The sequence below is a fragment of the Anabrus simplex genome, chromosome 2, assembly GCF_040414725.1.
Source record: "Anabrus simplex isolate iqAnaSimp1 chromosome 2, ASM4041472v1, whole genome shotgun sequence".
NCBI classification, from domain to species: Eukaryota; Metazoa; Arthropoda; class Insecta; order Orthoptera; family Tettigoniidae; genus Anabrus; species Anabrus simplex.
Window position 1 is genome coordinate 170,043,396 of NC_090266.1, and position 15,704 is coordinate 170,059,099.

A 15,704-nucleotide genomic window follows, 5' to 3' on the forward strand; every position below is an offset into this window, starting at 1 on the left:
CAATTATCACTTTGTGGACTTTTTGGACATTTTCGTTTTTGTCCTCAATATGAACGCGAATCCATCGATGTTCTTTTGTATACTTCAACGGTAAATAATAAAGGTTTAGTTGGTAATATACCTAGGTGTGAGGTATTGTTTTGTGGAGCATGGCATACGTTCAAAAACATGTTCTCCTAATTTTTTTTGAATTGTGTATTAAAGAAGGAATGGCCCACTAAAGTGCTGAATATATACCATATTAATGACAGGATAATAATGAAAAAATAGCACCCAAAATAGCAGATATAGGAATAATACAGGCATACTATTGAGGAGCATATTTCCAAGATGTCCTTTCTCCAGCAGCTTCTAATTTACAGAACGAAGAAAAAACGAATAGAAAATGCAATTTTGAGTTTGACTCTCTCAAAAATTCTTCTAGCTAATTGTTATACATTCCATAATTTCCCATAATCAAAGAATGCATTTAATACCATACCGTTCATTAGATATTAATACAAATGAGTTGAAGAAGGGACATTTTGGAAATATAAAAAGGATAAGAGACGTTTTGGAAATACATTTGAACATTCTGCATAGATAACTCTTTAAACTTCAAAACACTGCTGATGTGTGTACACTTCGGCATCTGTGGTAGTCTCTTTTGAGCATAGCGTTTTCGTTTCTTAACATTTTTCCTCCACTCCTCCTCATTCCTAATACGTTTTCTCCCTTTTCTCAAGGGAGCAGGAACTACTACACTGTTTTTCACACTACCTTCATTTGACTGTTTTTCTGCCATTATTTTGCGTGGAAACGAATGTAACAGTAAACACCTGACAAAAAGTATGTCCAAACTTATTAAATATACCAAACAATAGACTGTGCATAAAAGCACAATAACTTAGCAAAAAACGCACACGAAGTACAAGGACTTGAATGTATTATTACACCATAACCTGTAGTTCAATTGTTTTCCTAAATCTCATGCAGATATAGGAATAATACAGGCATACTATTGAGGAGCATATTTCCAAGATGTCCTTTCTCCAGCAGCTTCTAATTTACAGAACGAAGAAATAACGAATAGAAAATGCAATTTTGAGTTTGACTCTCTCAAAAATTCTTCTAGCTAATTGTTATACATTCCATAATTTCCCACAATCAAAGAATGCATTTAATACCATACCGTTCATTAGATATTAATACAAATGAGTTGAAGAAGGGACATTTTGGAAATATAAAAAGGATAAGAGACGTTTTGGAAATACCACTCCACCCCATCACGTGCCCCATCTCATGCAACAATGTTTCCACTACACAATTATCACCATATTTGCAAAGAAATAGCATAAAATGCTCGTTTTGCATTGCCTTTATATCTAGTTGAGGGGCTGCCTGGCCGAGGCGGTAAAGGCATGCTCGGTTCGCCCGGAAGGACGTGGGTTCGAATCCCCGTCAGGAAGTCGTAAAATTTAAGAAATGAGATTTCCACTTCCGGAGGTGCATATGGCCCTGAGGTTCACTCAGCCTACACCAAAAATGAGTACCAGGTTAATTCCTGGGGGCAAAGGCGGCCAGGCGTAGAGCTAACCACTCCACCCCATCACGTGCCGAGGTTAATAATGGTGGAAGCCTTTACCTTCCACTCCTCCAAGGGCCTTCATGGCCTGTACGGAGGTGACTTTGCTTTGCTTTGCTTCACTTTATATCTAGTTGTATTGGAGGATAAGAGACAGCTTTGAAACAATAATGGGAGTCCTTGTTACACAGTATAAAGGAGAAGAAACATTTTGTAAACATAATTGTGATGCACTCCTGTCAGCCATATTGCTGTGGAGAAGAGACTCTTTGGAAACATAGCTCATATTTAACCGTGTTTTGTGCTTATAAAAAGGACATTCTGCCTAAAAAACTCATCACCATTCCACGGAGAAAGAGATGGACATTATCAATGTACCCATAAGTCAATTTCCTCAAAATGTGGAGAAAAGACGTTTTGGAAATATGCTCCTCACTTGCTAACAACAAGCCATGGAGATTATGAAGTTGAAGAAATATATAATAAAACTGAAGATGTAATAAAAATAACTAAGGATAAAGACAATTTAATCATATTGGGAGATTCCAATGCTGTTGTGGGAAACAATAAATCTACAGAAGTTGCTGGTAGATTTGGCCTAGGAAAGAAAACGACAAGAGGAACACATTTGATGGACTTTTATGAAGATCAGGATTTGGTAATAATAAATGCAATATTTGAGATGCCTAATAGCAGACATTATACATGGAAGAATTCCAATGATAGTAACAGATACCAAATAGATTATATTCTTGAGCAGGGAAGGTATAGGAACCAGGTAATGTCTTGTCACCTGGTTCGGACATTGATACTGATCACATTCCAAGTTTAGCAAAATGTCAAATCAGGCTCAGGAGATTGAGAAAGTCAAGAGGGAATAAGTGGAATTTAGGAACATTTGAAGAACATTTGGAGAACAGACAAACAAAAGTTTCCACAACGATAACAATTCAAACTGGGACACCATTAAATTTTCTGTTACGACAGCAGCAGCAGCAACAGCAGCAGCAAATGAAACACTTGAAAAAAATAAAATTGAAAAAAAAAAAACACCGGAGCCCAGAAAGCAGTGGATGACAGAAGATATATTAAGACTCAATCAGGAAAGAAATAAAGAGCACAGTACAAATACTTCATGAGGACAGACAAAATACAAGAAACTAAAAATCTAGTCACACAGAAATGTAGAAAGGCAAAAGAAAAATAGATGAATGGTGTTTGCAAAGCATAGAGAATGATATGAAAACTGGGAATGCTGAAAGAGCTTACAGTCAATTCAGAAGACTACAATTCAAGGCTAGAAAAATATCCAGTCTCATCTATATATATATAAAATAACTTGTCCTGACTGACTGATTCATCATCGCCGAGCCAAAACTACTGGACATAAAGAGATGAAATTTTGGGGATATATTCATATTAAGACGTAGGTGCTCGCTAAGAGAGGATTTTGGGATATTCCTTCGCTAAGGGGGTGAAAACGGGGGTGAAATTTTAAAATGAGTTGCTCTATATCTCAAAACTTTAAAAGTTTACAGATGTAAAAATTGGTATTTAGAATCGTCTTTAAAAATAAGGAAACACGTATTTTTTTGTTTTCAGAAAATCCCAATAGGAGGCGTGAAAAAGGGTGAAAATGGGGAAAATGGGTTGAATGCCTTTAATCAGGATACCGGTACCTATATCTCAGAAACTGAAGATATTACAGACCTGAAAATTGGTACGTTTGATCTCTTTTAAAAATAAAGAAACACGTATTTTTTTGTTTTTGGAAAATCCAATTAATGGGAGGGTGAAAAGGGGGTGAATTTTTAAAATGAGTGAATCTATATCTCCAAACTTTTAAAGTTTGCAGCTGTAAAAATTGGTATTTAGAACCTTCCTTAAAAATAAAGGAACACGTATTTTTTTGTTTTCAGAAAATCGCAATAGGAGGGATGAAAAAGGGTGAAAATGTGGGGAAATGGGTTGAATGCCTTTAATCAGGATACCGGTACTTATATCTCAGAAACTGAAGATGTTACAGACCTGAAACTTGGTACTTTTGATCTCTATTAAAAATAAAGAAACACGTATTTTTTGTTTTTGGAAAATCCAATTAATGGGAGGGTGAAAAGGGGGCGAATTTTTAAAATGAGTGAATTTATATCTCCAAACTTTTAAAGTTTGCAGATGTAAAAATTGATATTTAGAATCTTCATTAAGAATAAAGAAACACGTATTTTTTGGTTTTTTGAAAATCGCAATAGGAATCGTAAAAATGGGTGAAAAATGGGTTGAATGCCTTTAATGAGGCTACTTATATCTCAGAACCTGAAGATATTACAGACCTGAAAATTGATGTTTGGGATCTCTTTAAAAAATAAAGAATCACGTATTTTTTTGTTTTTCGAAAATCCAATTAATGGGGGGGGGGGGGGTGAAAAAGGGGTGATTTTTTAAAAATGAGTGTATCTATATCTCAAAACTTTTAAAGTGTATGGATGTAAAAATTGGTATTTAGAATCTCCTTTAAAAATAAAGAAACGCGTAATCTTTTGTTCTCGGAAAATCCCAATAGGAAGGGTGTAAAAGGGTGAATAATGGGTTGAATGCCTTTAATGAGGCTTCTTATATTTCAGAACCTGAAGATATTACAGACCTGAAAATTGGTATGTGGTATCTACTTTAAAAGTAAAGAAACACGTATTTTTTCGTTTTTTGAAGATATAAATATTGGGGGTTGAAAGTGGGGGGTGAATTTTTAGAAATGAGTGTGTTTACATCTTAAAACTTAAAAATTTGCAGATGTAAAAATTGGTAGTTAGAATCTCCTCTAAAAATAAAGGAACACGTATTTTTTTGTTTCCTGTAAATCCCAATAGGAGGGGTGTAAAAGGGTGAAAAATGGGTTGAATGCCTTTAATGAGGATACTTATATTTCAGAACCTGAAGATATTACAGAACCGAAAATTTGTATATGGGACCTCCTTTAAAAATAAAGAAACACGTATTTTTTAGTTTTTGGAAATCCAATTAATGGCGGTTAAACAGGAGTGACAAATTGGGTGAATTTTTTGAAAGACTATATCTACAGAATATCTTGGAAACGTAAAATGTTACAGACGTAAAAAGTGGGTGTTTGGAATCTCCTGTAAATGTAAAGAAACATAGGTGATTTGTTTTTGGAAATCCACCTAAGGGGAACTCAAAAGTGGTGAAATTTTAAAATGAGAATTTTTACAGTATATCTAAAAAAACTTAACATGTTACAGAAGTGAAAAATGGTATTTTTTATCTCTATTAAACATAACGAACCGTGTATTTTTATTTTTCGGAAATACCACTTGGGTGGTGGGGGGTGGGTAAGAGTGACTGAAAATGGTGTTGAATTCTTTTAATTAGGCTACTGATATCTCAAAAATGAAGATGTTACAGACGTGAAATTCGATATTTGCAATCTGCTTTAAAAGTAAAGAAACACGTATTCTCGCAAAATCCAATGAGGGGGGGGGGTGAAAGTATTGAAAATTTAATTGACTTAATTGTATGAGAATGCAAACATCTAATAAAAACTAAAGTTGTTACAGACGTGAAAATTCGTATTTAGATCTCCTTTAAAAACAAAGAAAAACGCGTTTCGGTGGGGAAACCATCTTGGAGGGTGGGAGTGTAAAGGAGTTGAATTCCTTTCATGACGACACATAAATCAAAAGCTGAAGAAGTTAGAGTCGTGATAATTGGTATTTAGAAGATCTTTTACTATTAAAGAAGCAAGTATTTTTTGCGGGAAAATTCACTTACGGGTGGGGGGGAGTAGTGTGAGATGAAGTGAAAAAAATAAATTATTTTTATGGGGATACTTATATCTCAAAACTGACGGCAATAGACGTGAACATTGGTGTTTGGAATCTCCTTTAAACATAAAGAAACAAGCCTTCTTTTAATTTTTTTTTGGGGGGGGGGTTTGCCGGTAAATAAACTTAACGGCGGTGGGGTGTAGAAGGAGGTGAACCCATTGATTTTACTGTTCTTAATGTACTTATAAGTATCCTCCTTTGCTAAGGCGGCAGCGCGCGGGCCTCTCTCACAGCTGGGTTCCGTGGTTCAAATCCCGGTCACTCCATGTGACATTCGTGCTGGAAAAAACGGAGGTGGGACAGGTTTTTCTCCGGATACTCCGGTTTTCCCTGTCATCAGCCTTTCCAGCAACACATAATAGTAATAATAATAATAATAATAATAATAATAATAATAATAATAATAATAATAATAATAATAATGTTCCGGACCGTCGTCAAATGTGCGGATCGCGCTGGAAACGGCTCCTGGACGGGTAATGACTAAGAATGCAGTCCGGCCGCGGGTTCAGTGCCGCCAAAGCACCCAATATGACACCACGCCGGATCTCCTGAAGGATTTTATACATATTAAAATGATTATAGGAAAAGATGGCAAAGATTTACGGAGCCAACTGACCGGGAGGAATACCTGAGCCTAGCCCGGGAAGTACGAAATCGATTGCTGGAAAGGAAGATTGAAAAATGGGAGGAAACGTGCCGTAATCTAATAGAAAACGAGTCAGATCGGGAATTTTGGTGGATTCTCACAGAAAACGAGTCAGATCGCGAATTTCGGCGGATTATATATCTAAAACAATAAGCATTCAATTATAAATTTCAGTACAATACCGTAGCGAAGCACGGGTATCTTGCTAGTAAAAGATAAAGAAGGAAATCTGTTAATGGAAGAAGAGGAGTTAGTGAAGGGATGGAAAGAATACTTCGAGGAACCGTATAAAGGTGCGAAGATTAGTAACGTGGATGAGTACATAGAAAAATGTGAACTAGCCTCTGGATATGAACTAGGTCCTCCTGTCATTAGAAATGAATATGAAGCAGCACTGAAAGAGATGAGTAGAAAAAAAGCACCAGGACCTGACAAAATACCAGCTGAACTATGAAAACAACTCAGGAACGAATCTCAAGGATGGACTGTACAAGATCATAAAGCAATGCTATGAAACTGGAAACTTGGCAGATGATTTTTGTACAAAGTAAAGCAGTGCTGTTCCACAAACATTGAGACACAATAGAACGCTCCAGCTATAGATTATTAAGTTTTATTTCACGTGTCGTGAAAATATTCACATCTGTAAAAAAAAAAAAAAAAAAAAAAAAAAAAATCAAGACAACTGAGCAAAACTTGTTGCAGCCTGATCGGTTTGATTTCAAGACAGGTGTAGGATGCAGAGAAACCATCACTGCACTTAAAACCATCAAATCACATTCAATTCAATTCAATTCAATTCAATTCAATTCAATTCAATTCAATTCAATTCAAATCAAATCAAATCAAATCAAATCAAATCAAATCAAATCTCCACCTTGGAGAGGAAATTAGAGCTGAACAAAAATACCTACATAGCTTCCGTTGACTTGGAAAAATCTTTGACAATGTTCAATAAAAAAAAAAAAAACTGTTCAGAATTATGAAACATGTCAACTTGGACTGGAAAGACAGAAGAGCAATACTAAACCTCTACATTAACCAGAGGATAAATAATGAGAATAAGAAACCTTTTACAAGGTCAAAATCAGGACAGGAGTGCAGCAGGGCTGTTCTTTATCACCACTTCCTTTTATTTGATACACTGAAACTTCCATTAAAATCTTAAATCACAAACACCTGGAATAAAACTAAATAGAGCAACTATACATTGTATTAGATATGCTGATGATACTGCACTTTTGGCTGACAGCCAAAAGAATATGCAGATTATGCTGAATAAACCAACAACCATCTTAAATAATTTTAAACTAAATATTAATGTGAAAAAACGAATGTTATGTTTGTAAGCACATCAAAAGAAAAGACAACAATGCATCTTGAAATTGGAAAAAGCATAATACAGCAAGTGCATAAGTTCTGCCACTAATGGTCAGTTATCACAGATGACAATACACGTACTACAGAAATAAAAAGAAGAATAGCATTATGTGAAAAAGCCTTTCAAGACAGGAAAAACTCTTACTGAATAAATCATTGAGCATTGAACAAAAGAAAAAGTTCATTAAGACATTCATTTGGAGTGCGCTACTTTACAACTGTGAAAGCTGGACTCTCTTGCAGGAGGATGAGAAATGGCTATAGGGGATGGAAATGTGGCTATGGAGAAGGATGACAAGAACCAGCTGGACTGATAGGAAAAACCAATGATGAAGTACTTAAAAAATTAAACACTCCGAGGCTTCTTCTGGCAACAGTAAAGAAGAGGAAAACATTGGAATTTGGTCACCTTCTCCAGCACAACAATTTCCTATAGAATATATTTGAAGGCAAAGTACTGGATTAGAAGGGCAGAGGAAAATGATGAAAGAAGATCACAGAAGAGCTAGCAGAGGATCATCAGATACCAAGCTTATGCACATATAAAACAAATTGCAGAGAGAAGAGTAACAATGGCTGCATTTCATTGTAATGTAATTGTTCCATTGGTGAAAGGTTTATTATATAATATTCTGTATTTTCCATCAGAAAATGGCTGACAACTTTCATAAATACTATTCAAACTTCTTTCTTCTTCTTCTTCTCGATAAATTTGAAGCTATTTCAAAGAAAGGGATTAGATCAAGCAGAGGTATGAACATTTTCATATTGTTTTTAGAATGGAATTGCATATGTGGATAGGACAGATTTAGTTTTTCTAAAATTACACTTTCCTGCATAAAAAAGTTTTTACATACCGGGTATTTAAACAACGAAGCATTATTTACCTATATGCTCGGTATTTATTCTACGTACGTGATGTTTCTTGTAGTAATATCTGTGAATGTGTAGGTGTTGTTTTTTGAAAATATTGTTTAAAATGACTGACAGCCTTCAAGCATACTATCCGAAAAAACTAAGAACAAAGGAGGGTTAAAAACCTCAATTTTATCTGATAGTAACAGGTTCAAGTAATTGCACATTTAAAAAGCATGAAATTGCATTGAAGAGATAATTTCTTTGAAGCTGATGATTGGCTAGGTGAGTTATCTTTAATATTAAGGGACATAATTAGCACAGTGGCGTAACTGCCAGCTTTCTACCTGGACAGGTCGAAGTTTGAATTTTGGTTGATATCACGTTGAATATTTCACCAGAAAAATATGTGGCATCAGAAATGACTCCTTGCCAAATGGCTCCAGTGACCCCAGGAATACCTGAGATATGATACTGAGCTTTAAAATGTAGAAGTGATGTCAAAAGTTGTGTATAGAAATGACTTAGTAAATATCTTTTGATGAGGACTGGGCTGAAAATTTATGTAGACAAGGCCAAGAATATCGTGGAATAAAATAGCCGCTCTCACTCAGTAGTCTATAATTTGTGATTCCACAACACCAATCACTCAGTGAAATGAAATAGCGTATGGCTTTTAGTGCCGGGAGTGTCCGAGGACAAGTTCGGCTCGCTAGATGCAGGTCTTTTGATTTGACGCCCATAGGCAACCTGCACGTCGTGATGAGGATGAAATGATGATGAAGACGACACATACACCCAGCCCCCGTGCCAGCGAATTTAACCAATTAAGGTTAAAATTCCCGACCCTGCTGGGAATCAAACCTGGGGCCTCTGTGACCAAAGGCCAGCATGCTAGCCATTTAGCCATGGAGCCGGACAATCACTCAGTAAGAGAGAGTGGTTTCATTATCACAAAAGCATGGACATAAAAAAAGAACCAAATGTATTAGGTGCACCCCCCCCCCCCACATACCACGACAGCGCTTGAAGGACCTTGGGCTACCAAGCAACCGCTGCTCAGCCCAAAGGCCTGCAGATTACGAGGTGTCGTGTGGTCAGCACAAAGAATCTCTCGGCCGTTATTCTTGACTTTCTAGACCGGGGCCGCTATCTCACCGTCAGGTAGCTCCTCAATTCTAATATCACGTAGGCTAAGTGGACCTCGAACCAGCCCTCAGTCCAGGTAAAAATCCCTGACCTGGCCGGGAATCGAACCCGGGGCCTCCGGGCAAGAGGCAGGCACGCTACCCCTACACCACGGGGCCGGCATTAGGTGCATGCACAAAGAGATAATATCTACCCATACATTGTAGGATTTTCATTTGTTTGTACAATGAAAACTTTACTTGTAAAGTGATGTACTGAAATACAAAACTGGGAGAACTCTTAATCCTGACGTCTCCAATTAGATTTTTTAGGCAGATCGATCAAGGTAAATATGTTACTGGTATTGTATTTTTGCAGTGACCATGACTTTTGTACCTTTCAATGAGGAATTGATTAGTACTTGAATATCATGCAATTCAGTGTGATCTGAATCACTCATAAAAAGGAAAGGAGTACACCAGAGGCATCCTTTATGCCATAACAATAATGATGATTGTCGGTCAAAGGGCAATTTCAAACAAATGTTGGCTGAAGGCATAGGATATCCCAATTTGATATTCAAGATATTTTATCAGTTTAGTCTTATCATTATAAGAGTCCAGTATTCTTGGTCAAGAAAACTTTATTAAAAGCCAGCTATTCTTGCGAGAATGAATATCATTAACAATGATCTTGAAGATATCTTACCTATTATATACACTTTCTCTCCTTCAACTAAACTGATGGCATCTTCAGAGTCCGAAACATATGAACAAATAGAATACAGTTTCTCTCCTTCCTCATATTCTGTCACCACAACTTCTTCAACACCTGCAATAAGATACCAACATCATTAATTATATTAATTTCCATAATAGTAATAAAGCCTACACCACTTAGTGCTTCACACATGATGCTAAATGTACCAGTCAATATTAAGGGTATACAGTAGATCCTTCAAGGTTAAAAGTAATATCTTCATACTTGCCAGTTTACAACATGACTAAGTGAAAGAGATGTTACTCATATTCCATTAACAGAGTTCACCATGACTTCTAAAATTATAATACCAAGTATGAAATAAGATACTATCTATTATCCATGTGACAATGGCACCCAGATAATCCAAATATGTGTAAAAACAATCAACAAAAGGCAAATAGAATTGAAGCTTTTTGGATTGCGAATTTAAAACGATTTGAAGTGATACAAACCCATTTAATATCTGATTTCAAAATTATGTTACACATTCTTAGATGCTGTAGAAATTAAAAAATGCTTAAAGAGTTCTTATATGCTTTCTTTCAGTCATATTGGAAATATAGAATCAGTGGCGGCCAGCGATTAGGGAGGGGAAGGGTGGGGGCACTCACACCCGTACTTTGTGGAGAAAGAATTACATTTAATTTCATTTTAGCCACCTAAAACTAGGAATTCTAATTATTTCCTTCAATTTATTTAAATATTAACAAAATTACTTAGTGGAAATACGCACAAAATGTCATTCAGCACAACTAACCGATTCACACGGCGACACAGCAAATAGTGGAGACTCACGCAATAGCATGTAGAAGCGTGATTACTAGCTAATGTCACAATTGTGTTTTGTATGCGGGCGAGTCCATGTAGCAAATACTTAAGGTAAGGTAAGGGTGTATTCTGCCCGAAGGCAGGTCGGAACCTCCACAGAGGTGTGCCTGAGCCGGAGTTTATGTATGGTAGGGTGGCCAGTTCCTTTCCGCTCCTCCATTCCCTTACCCCCCCACCAACAGGGCATGGTAACCCATCCAAATCTTGACAACGCCCAATGTTGCTTAACTTCGGAGATCTCACGGGATCCGGATTTTCAACACGGCTACAGCCGTTGGCAATATTTAAGAATAAACTTAAATATTGTATTTAAGCGGTCCGCCTATTCCAAGTCCATGTGCTGCAGTGTGAGTAAGAGGTGGGGGCATTCACTTCGAAGTATTCTCATCTGCTCCTGACAACTACGTTAGGGTCACAAAGCTTCATTTCCCTCTAAATAGGTCAACAGTAGTTACACCTCCACTCTCTTCCTTCCCCTCCAAGCTCGGGGCTTCGTGCAGGTTTGTACCATCAGATAGTAATTGCACTTCTAGCGTGTACTGTGAGGAAGGGAAGCAGGGGTATATGTTTTCCAAGGTCATGGACAATGACGTATGATTCACCCGCTTGAGGTGTGCATTCACCAGTCTGGTAGTTTCACTCAGTCAATGTGTCTGTGTAGTTCTATCAGGCGCCTGTTATTTTCTTAGTGTGGAGTACAATACTAAATTACTTTTTTATTGAATAATCATGCCACACTTCTCTTTCATTATAATGTAGTTGTTCCTTTAGTGAAAGTTATATTGTATAGTATTGAATCAAAATCTTCAAAAAAAATATTATTACTGCAGATAAGTTGGTAAACTGTCAACCTTTACATCTCTGTCAAAATTCACTCAGAGTGCACCGGTTATTATTATTATTATTTTTTTCTATTTGATTGTCTATAAATTTTTGTGCCCCCACCACCACACACACACACACACTTCTAATTCCCAATCACCGCTACTGTATTGAATTATACTTTTGGGTAATTCACTGGTGCCAATGACCTAGCCATGTTGAATCACTGGATGAAGTGATATCTTTGAAGTTATACAACATAGGGCATTGTCATGAGTTGGATGGGTAGAGAGAGTTTCCACCTTTCAATACTTTTCTGTATCTATCTGAAGATGTCTCATAACAAATTAGCATGTGTACATAATGTGTCAGTCCTATATACAGGAATATTCAGCTAAATTGTCACCTCAAATAATTTGTGAACCGTTCAAGATATCTACATTTTGTTTTCACTTTCAGTAATGATATCAAGTGGCCCATAATCACACTTACAGTACTTTTTCATGGCATCTGAGATAATGGTGCTAACTTTGTTTTTTACATGGAACTACACTGTTTTCTACACATAGCCTTAAACCTACAAACATTACAAATTCAGCACCAGGATTATTTTGAAAATCGGACAAGTACTTCTCGAGAAAATGTAATGTATTCAAACATGCTTCATTTGCCTGCTGGGGACTGCCCTTTAACATCGCTGCAGGTAACAAGTAAAGGAAAAGCAGATATGTGACAGGTTTCCTTTCCTATCAGACTTCCCTTAGTCAATATTTGTTCAGTTCTGATCCTGGCGGTATTAGGTCTGCAAAGCCTAGGGATTCTTTCATTTCCATGGCCTTCGCAGCTCTCTTTCTTTTGTTCATTCTTCGACTAATCAAACCACTTTTTTTTTCCTTCTGATTAGTGTTAAGTTGAACTAATTGTATTTCTTCTTCAAATAATACTCAGTTCCACTGCTTCCATTACCTTAAAACAGTCGAACTAGGCCTTTCTTTCCTTTTGTTTATTAATGTCTTTTCTTTCTCTGCCACTTTTTCCACAATTTGTTGGGGATGTGTTGCGATCCGTGTCACGCATGTCAATTTGGCCCAGTTTTATGGGAAGATGTCCTTCCTGACATCAATCATGTGTGGTTTTCTCTTTTTCCTAATGCCAGAACTAATTTAGGTGGGTTTTCAGTGTTAATCAGTTACAAAAGGACTAGGACCGGGAAGGCAGAGGTCATAGCCTCAATTAAAGTGAAAATAGTATGAAGATTGCATAAGAGAACAAGCTTCAGGACTGCTGATAGTGGGGTACGAACCTACCATCTCCTGAAAGCAAGCTAACAGCTAAGCAGCCCACAACATGCAGCTATCTCATTTGGTCCTGTGTGGTTTAATGTCAGATCAAGATAATAATGTAGTCTCACAGAATGCATCACTTATCCATTCTTCATCTATCTATTACCTACAGTGATATTAAAGGTGTTAAATCATACATTTTATCATAGTTTATTTATGAGCACAGCAGAGAGAATACCTATCTCTTCAGAAGTAACTCTGTATGTCAAAAGCCAGCTCAAGTTTCACATGTAGAGCAAATTGAACAGGACAGTCCCCAGCTGGCAAATGAAGCATTTTTTATACATCGCATTTTCTTGAGAACTTGTCTGATTTTCACAATAATCACAATGCTGAATTTGAAATGTTTGTAGGTTTAAGGCTATGTGTAGAAAGAAGTGTGGTTCCATTTAAGGAAACCAAATTAGCACCATTATCTCAGAAGATAATGATGCCACGAAAAAGTGTTGTAAGTCTGATTATGAGCCCCATGGTACAATTACTGAAAGTGAAAACAGAATGTTGATATCTTTAACCATTCCTGAGTTATTTGAGGTGGTCAACTTAGCTGAATAACCCAGTACATGTAGGGCAAAATAAAAGTATTGGAAGGTGGAAACTCTCTTAATCAAAGTTGAGTGAAGGTCAATACGGATCCATACAATGAAGTTCATAAACTGTATTGGATGGGTAGCTCACAAGTTACTGGCTAGAAAAGGACCGGAAAAGAACTGGCTACCCTACTATAAGTAAACTTTGACTCAAGATGTGATGAATGGCCTCTGGACTTACTGGAGGCAATGACAAATTTGTCAATGTCCAGGTTTGGATGAGGCACTTGGTTATCATTTGTTAATTCACAGTTACGTTAAGAACAAACACATTTAGAATTCAAAGAATAGACATTAAATGTACGAATGGATAAAAATGGGGATTCATGCAAACCTTTCTTCAAAGCACTTAGTATTCTCTCAGTATTTACTAAGCCTTTTCTCACTTCGATGTGGGATTGGCATTCCCATCCTTTATTCCTTTCTGTCACTACTCTCGAGGCTTCCTCTTCGATCCAGCCCCTTTCTCTCAAATCTTCAGTTATTTTATCTGCCCACCTTTGCTTATGTCTGTCAATCCTTCTTCTTTCTTGTACCTCCAGTACCTGCACTCTCCTTCCAAAATAACAGTTGGATCTTCATTCCACATAGTTAAACCACCTCAGTCTGCTATTTTGAATGTTTCTACCCAATGGCCTTACCTTTACAGTCCATCTGATACGTTCATTCCTTATTCTGTCAACTCCTGAAGTGCCACTCATTCACCTTGGCATTCACATTTTCGCCACCTCCAGTTCCCTTTTCTCTTTTTCATTCACGCCTTTTTACCAATTTTATTTTGGGTCACTATTCCAATTTCCTTTCCTGAGCCTTGGTAATTGGCCAAATCTCAACACCATACTTTTTTTTTGTATTTGTTCGGAGCCTCGACCTATAGAGATCTTTTGCCCCTACTTGCACCATGTGATATGAACCTGCGTGTAATTGGAATGGAGGAAGTGTAGAGTGTTGAATGTGAGGAAAGGAACATTAAGGACGGCACAAACACCCAGTCCCCAGTCCCCAGGCCACGGATATTAATAATTTACAATTAAAAAACCCTGACCCAGCCGGGAATCGAACCCAGAGCCGCCGGGTGACAGGAGGGCGCATTGCCCCCCACACTGCAGGGCCGGACAACACCATACATTACTGCCAGTCTTAATCAATCTTAATCAATGTCTTGTACAACTTCCCTTTCAATCTGCTGTTCACATTCCTGTCACACTTAACCACTTGTTTACTTTCAGTTCCTCTGTCGACACCAGATTTTTTGGGAAACCTCAGGTTTCTTTCTCCAAGATTGATCCTAGGTATTTAAACTTTCTTGCTCTTTGCAACGTTACCTCTTGATACTGTACAGAGATGTCTTCCTGCAGGTCCTTGTACACCATGTATTCAGTCTTTGGTCTACTGATTTCATTCCTCTCCATTGCTTTCTGCCATTGTTCCTGCCTTTGCTCCAGTCTATCTCGGGTGGTATCACACAAGGCAATATCGTCTGCAGATCTTTTTTCTTTCTTTCATTCTTTCTTTCTTCTTTCTTCTATTTAGAATTATTTCATAGTGCCTTTATGACAGCCAAATTTTAAATCTTCATACTCATCCTTCTGTACTCCATTTCTGTTTAGTAAATTATTTAAAAATTATAAACTTGCACAATATGTTTGACTGAAACTTTCAATGCATGCACCAGTAAAATAATTGAACACTAATTCTTCTGTGATAAACGACTTTACTCAGTACCTTACATAAAAGAGAAAAAGAGACTAATAGATCACAGGAGAAATCTATGAAATTCCCCTTTGCTTAATTAGATGAAAACAACTTAAATGATGAAAAATTACTTGTGACATACCTTCTTGTAAAACTTCAGTTTCCCTAGTAATGTGAAGGGAGACATCCTCTGTAAATGAAACACAAGCAGAAAATGTTATAAACAATGATTACAGAAAGGTCTTGCCT

General features: G+C 37.0%; 1 protein-coding gene across 5 annotated transcripts in view; it reads right to left on the reverse strand.

Annotated features, from left to right (window-relative positions):
* The window catches only part of LOC136863970 (titin), a 348,159-nt gene that overhangs the window by 199,919 nt on the left and 132,536 nt on the right, over positions 1-15,704 (reverse strand). For all 5 annotated transcript variants that reach the window (XM_067140439.2, XM_067140437.2, XM_067140436.2 and 2 more), the window contains 2 exons: positions 15,598-15,645; positions 10,124-10,246 (listed from right to left, as the gene is read on the reverse strand). In XM_067140439.2, coding sequence (XP_066996540.2) covers positions 10,124-10,246; positions 15,598-15,645 — 171 coding nt within the window. The remainder of the gene's footprint in view (positions 1-10,123; positions 10,247-15,597; positions 15,646-15,704) is intronic.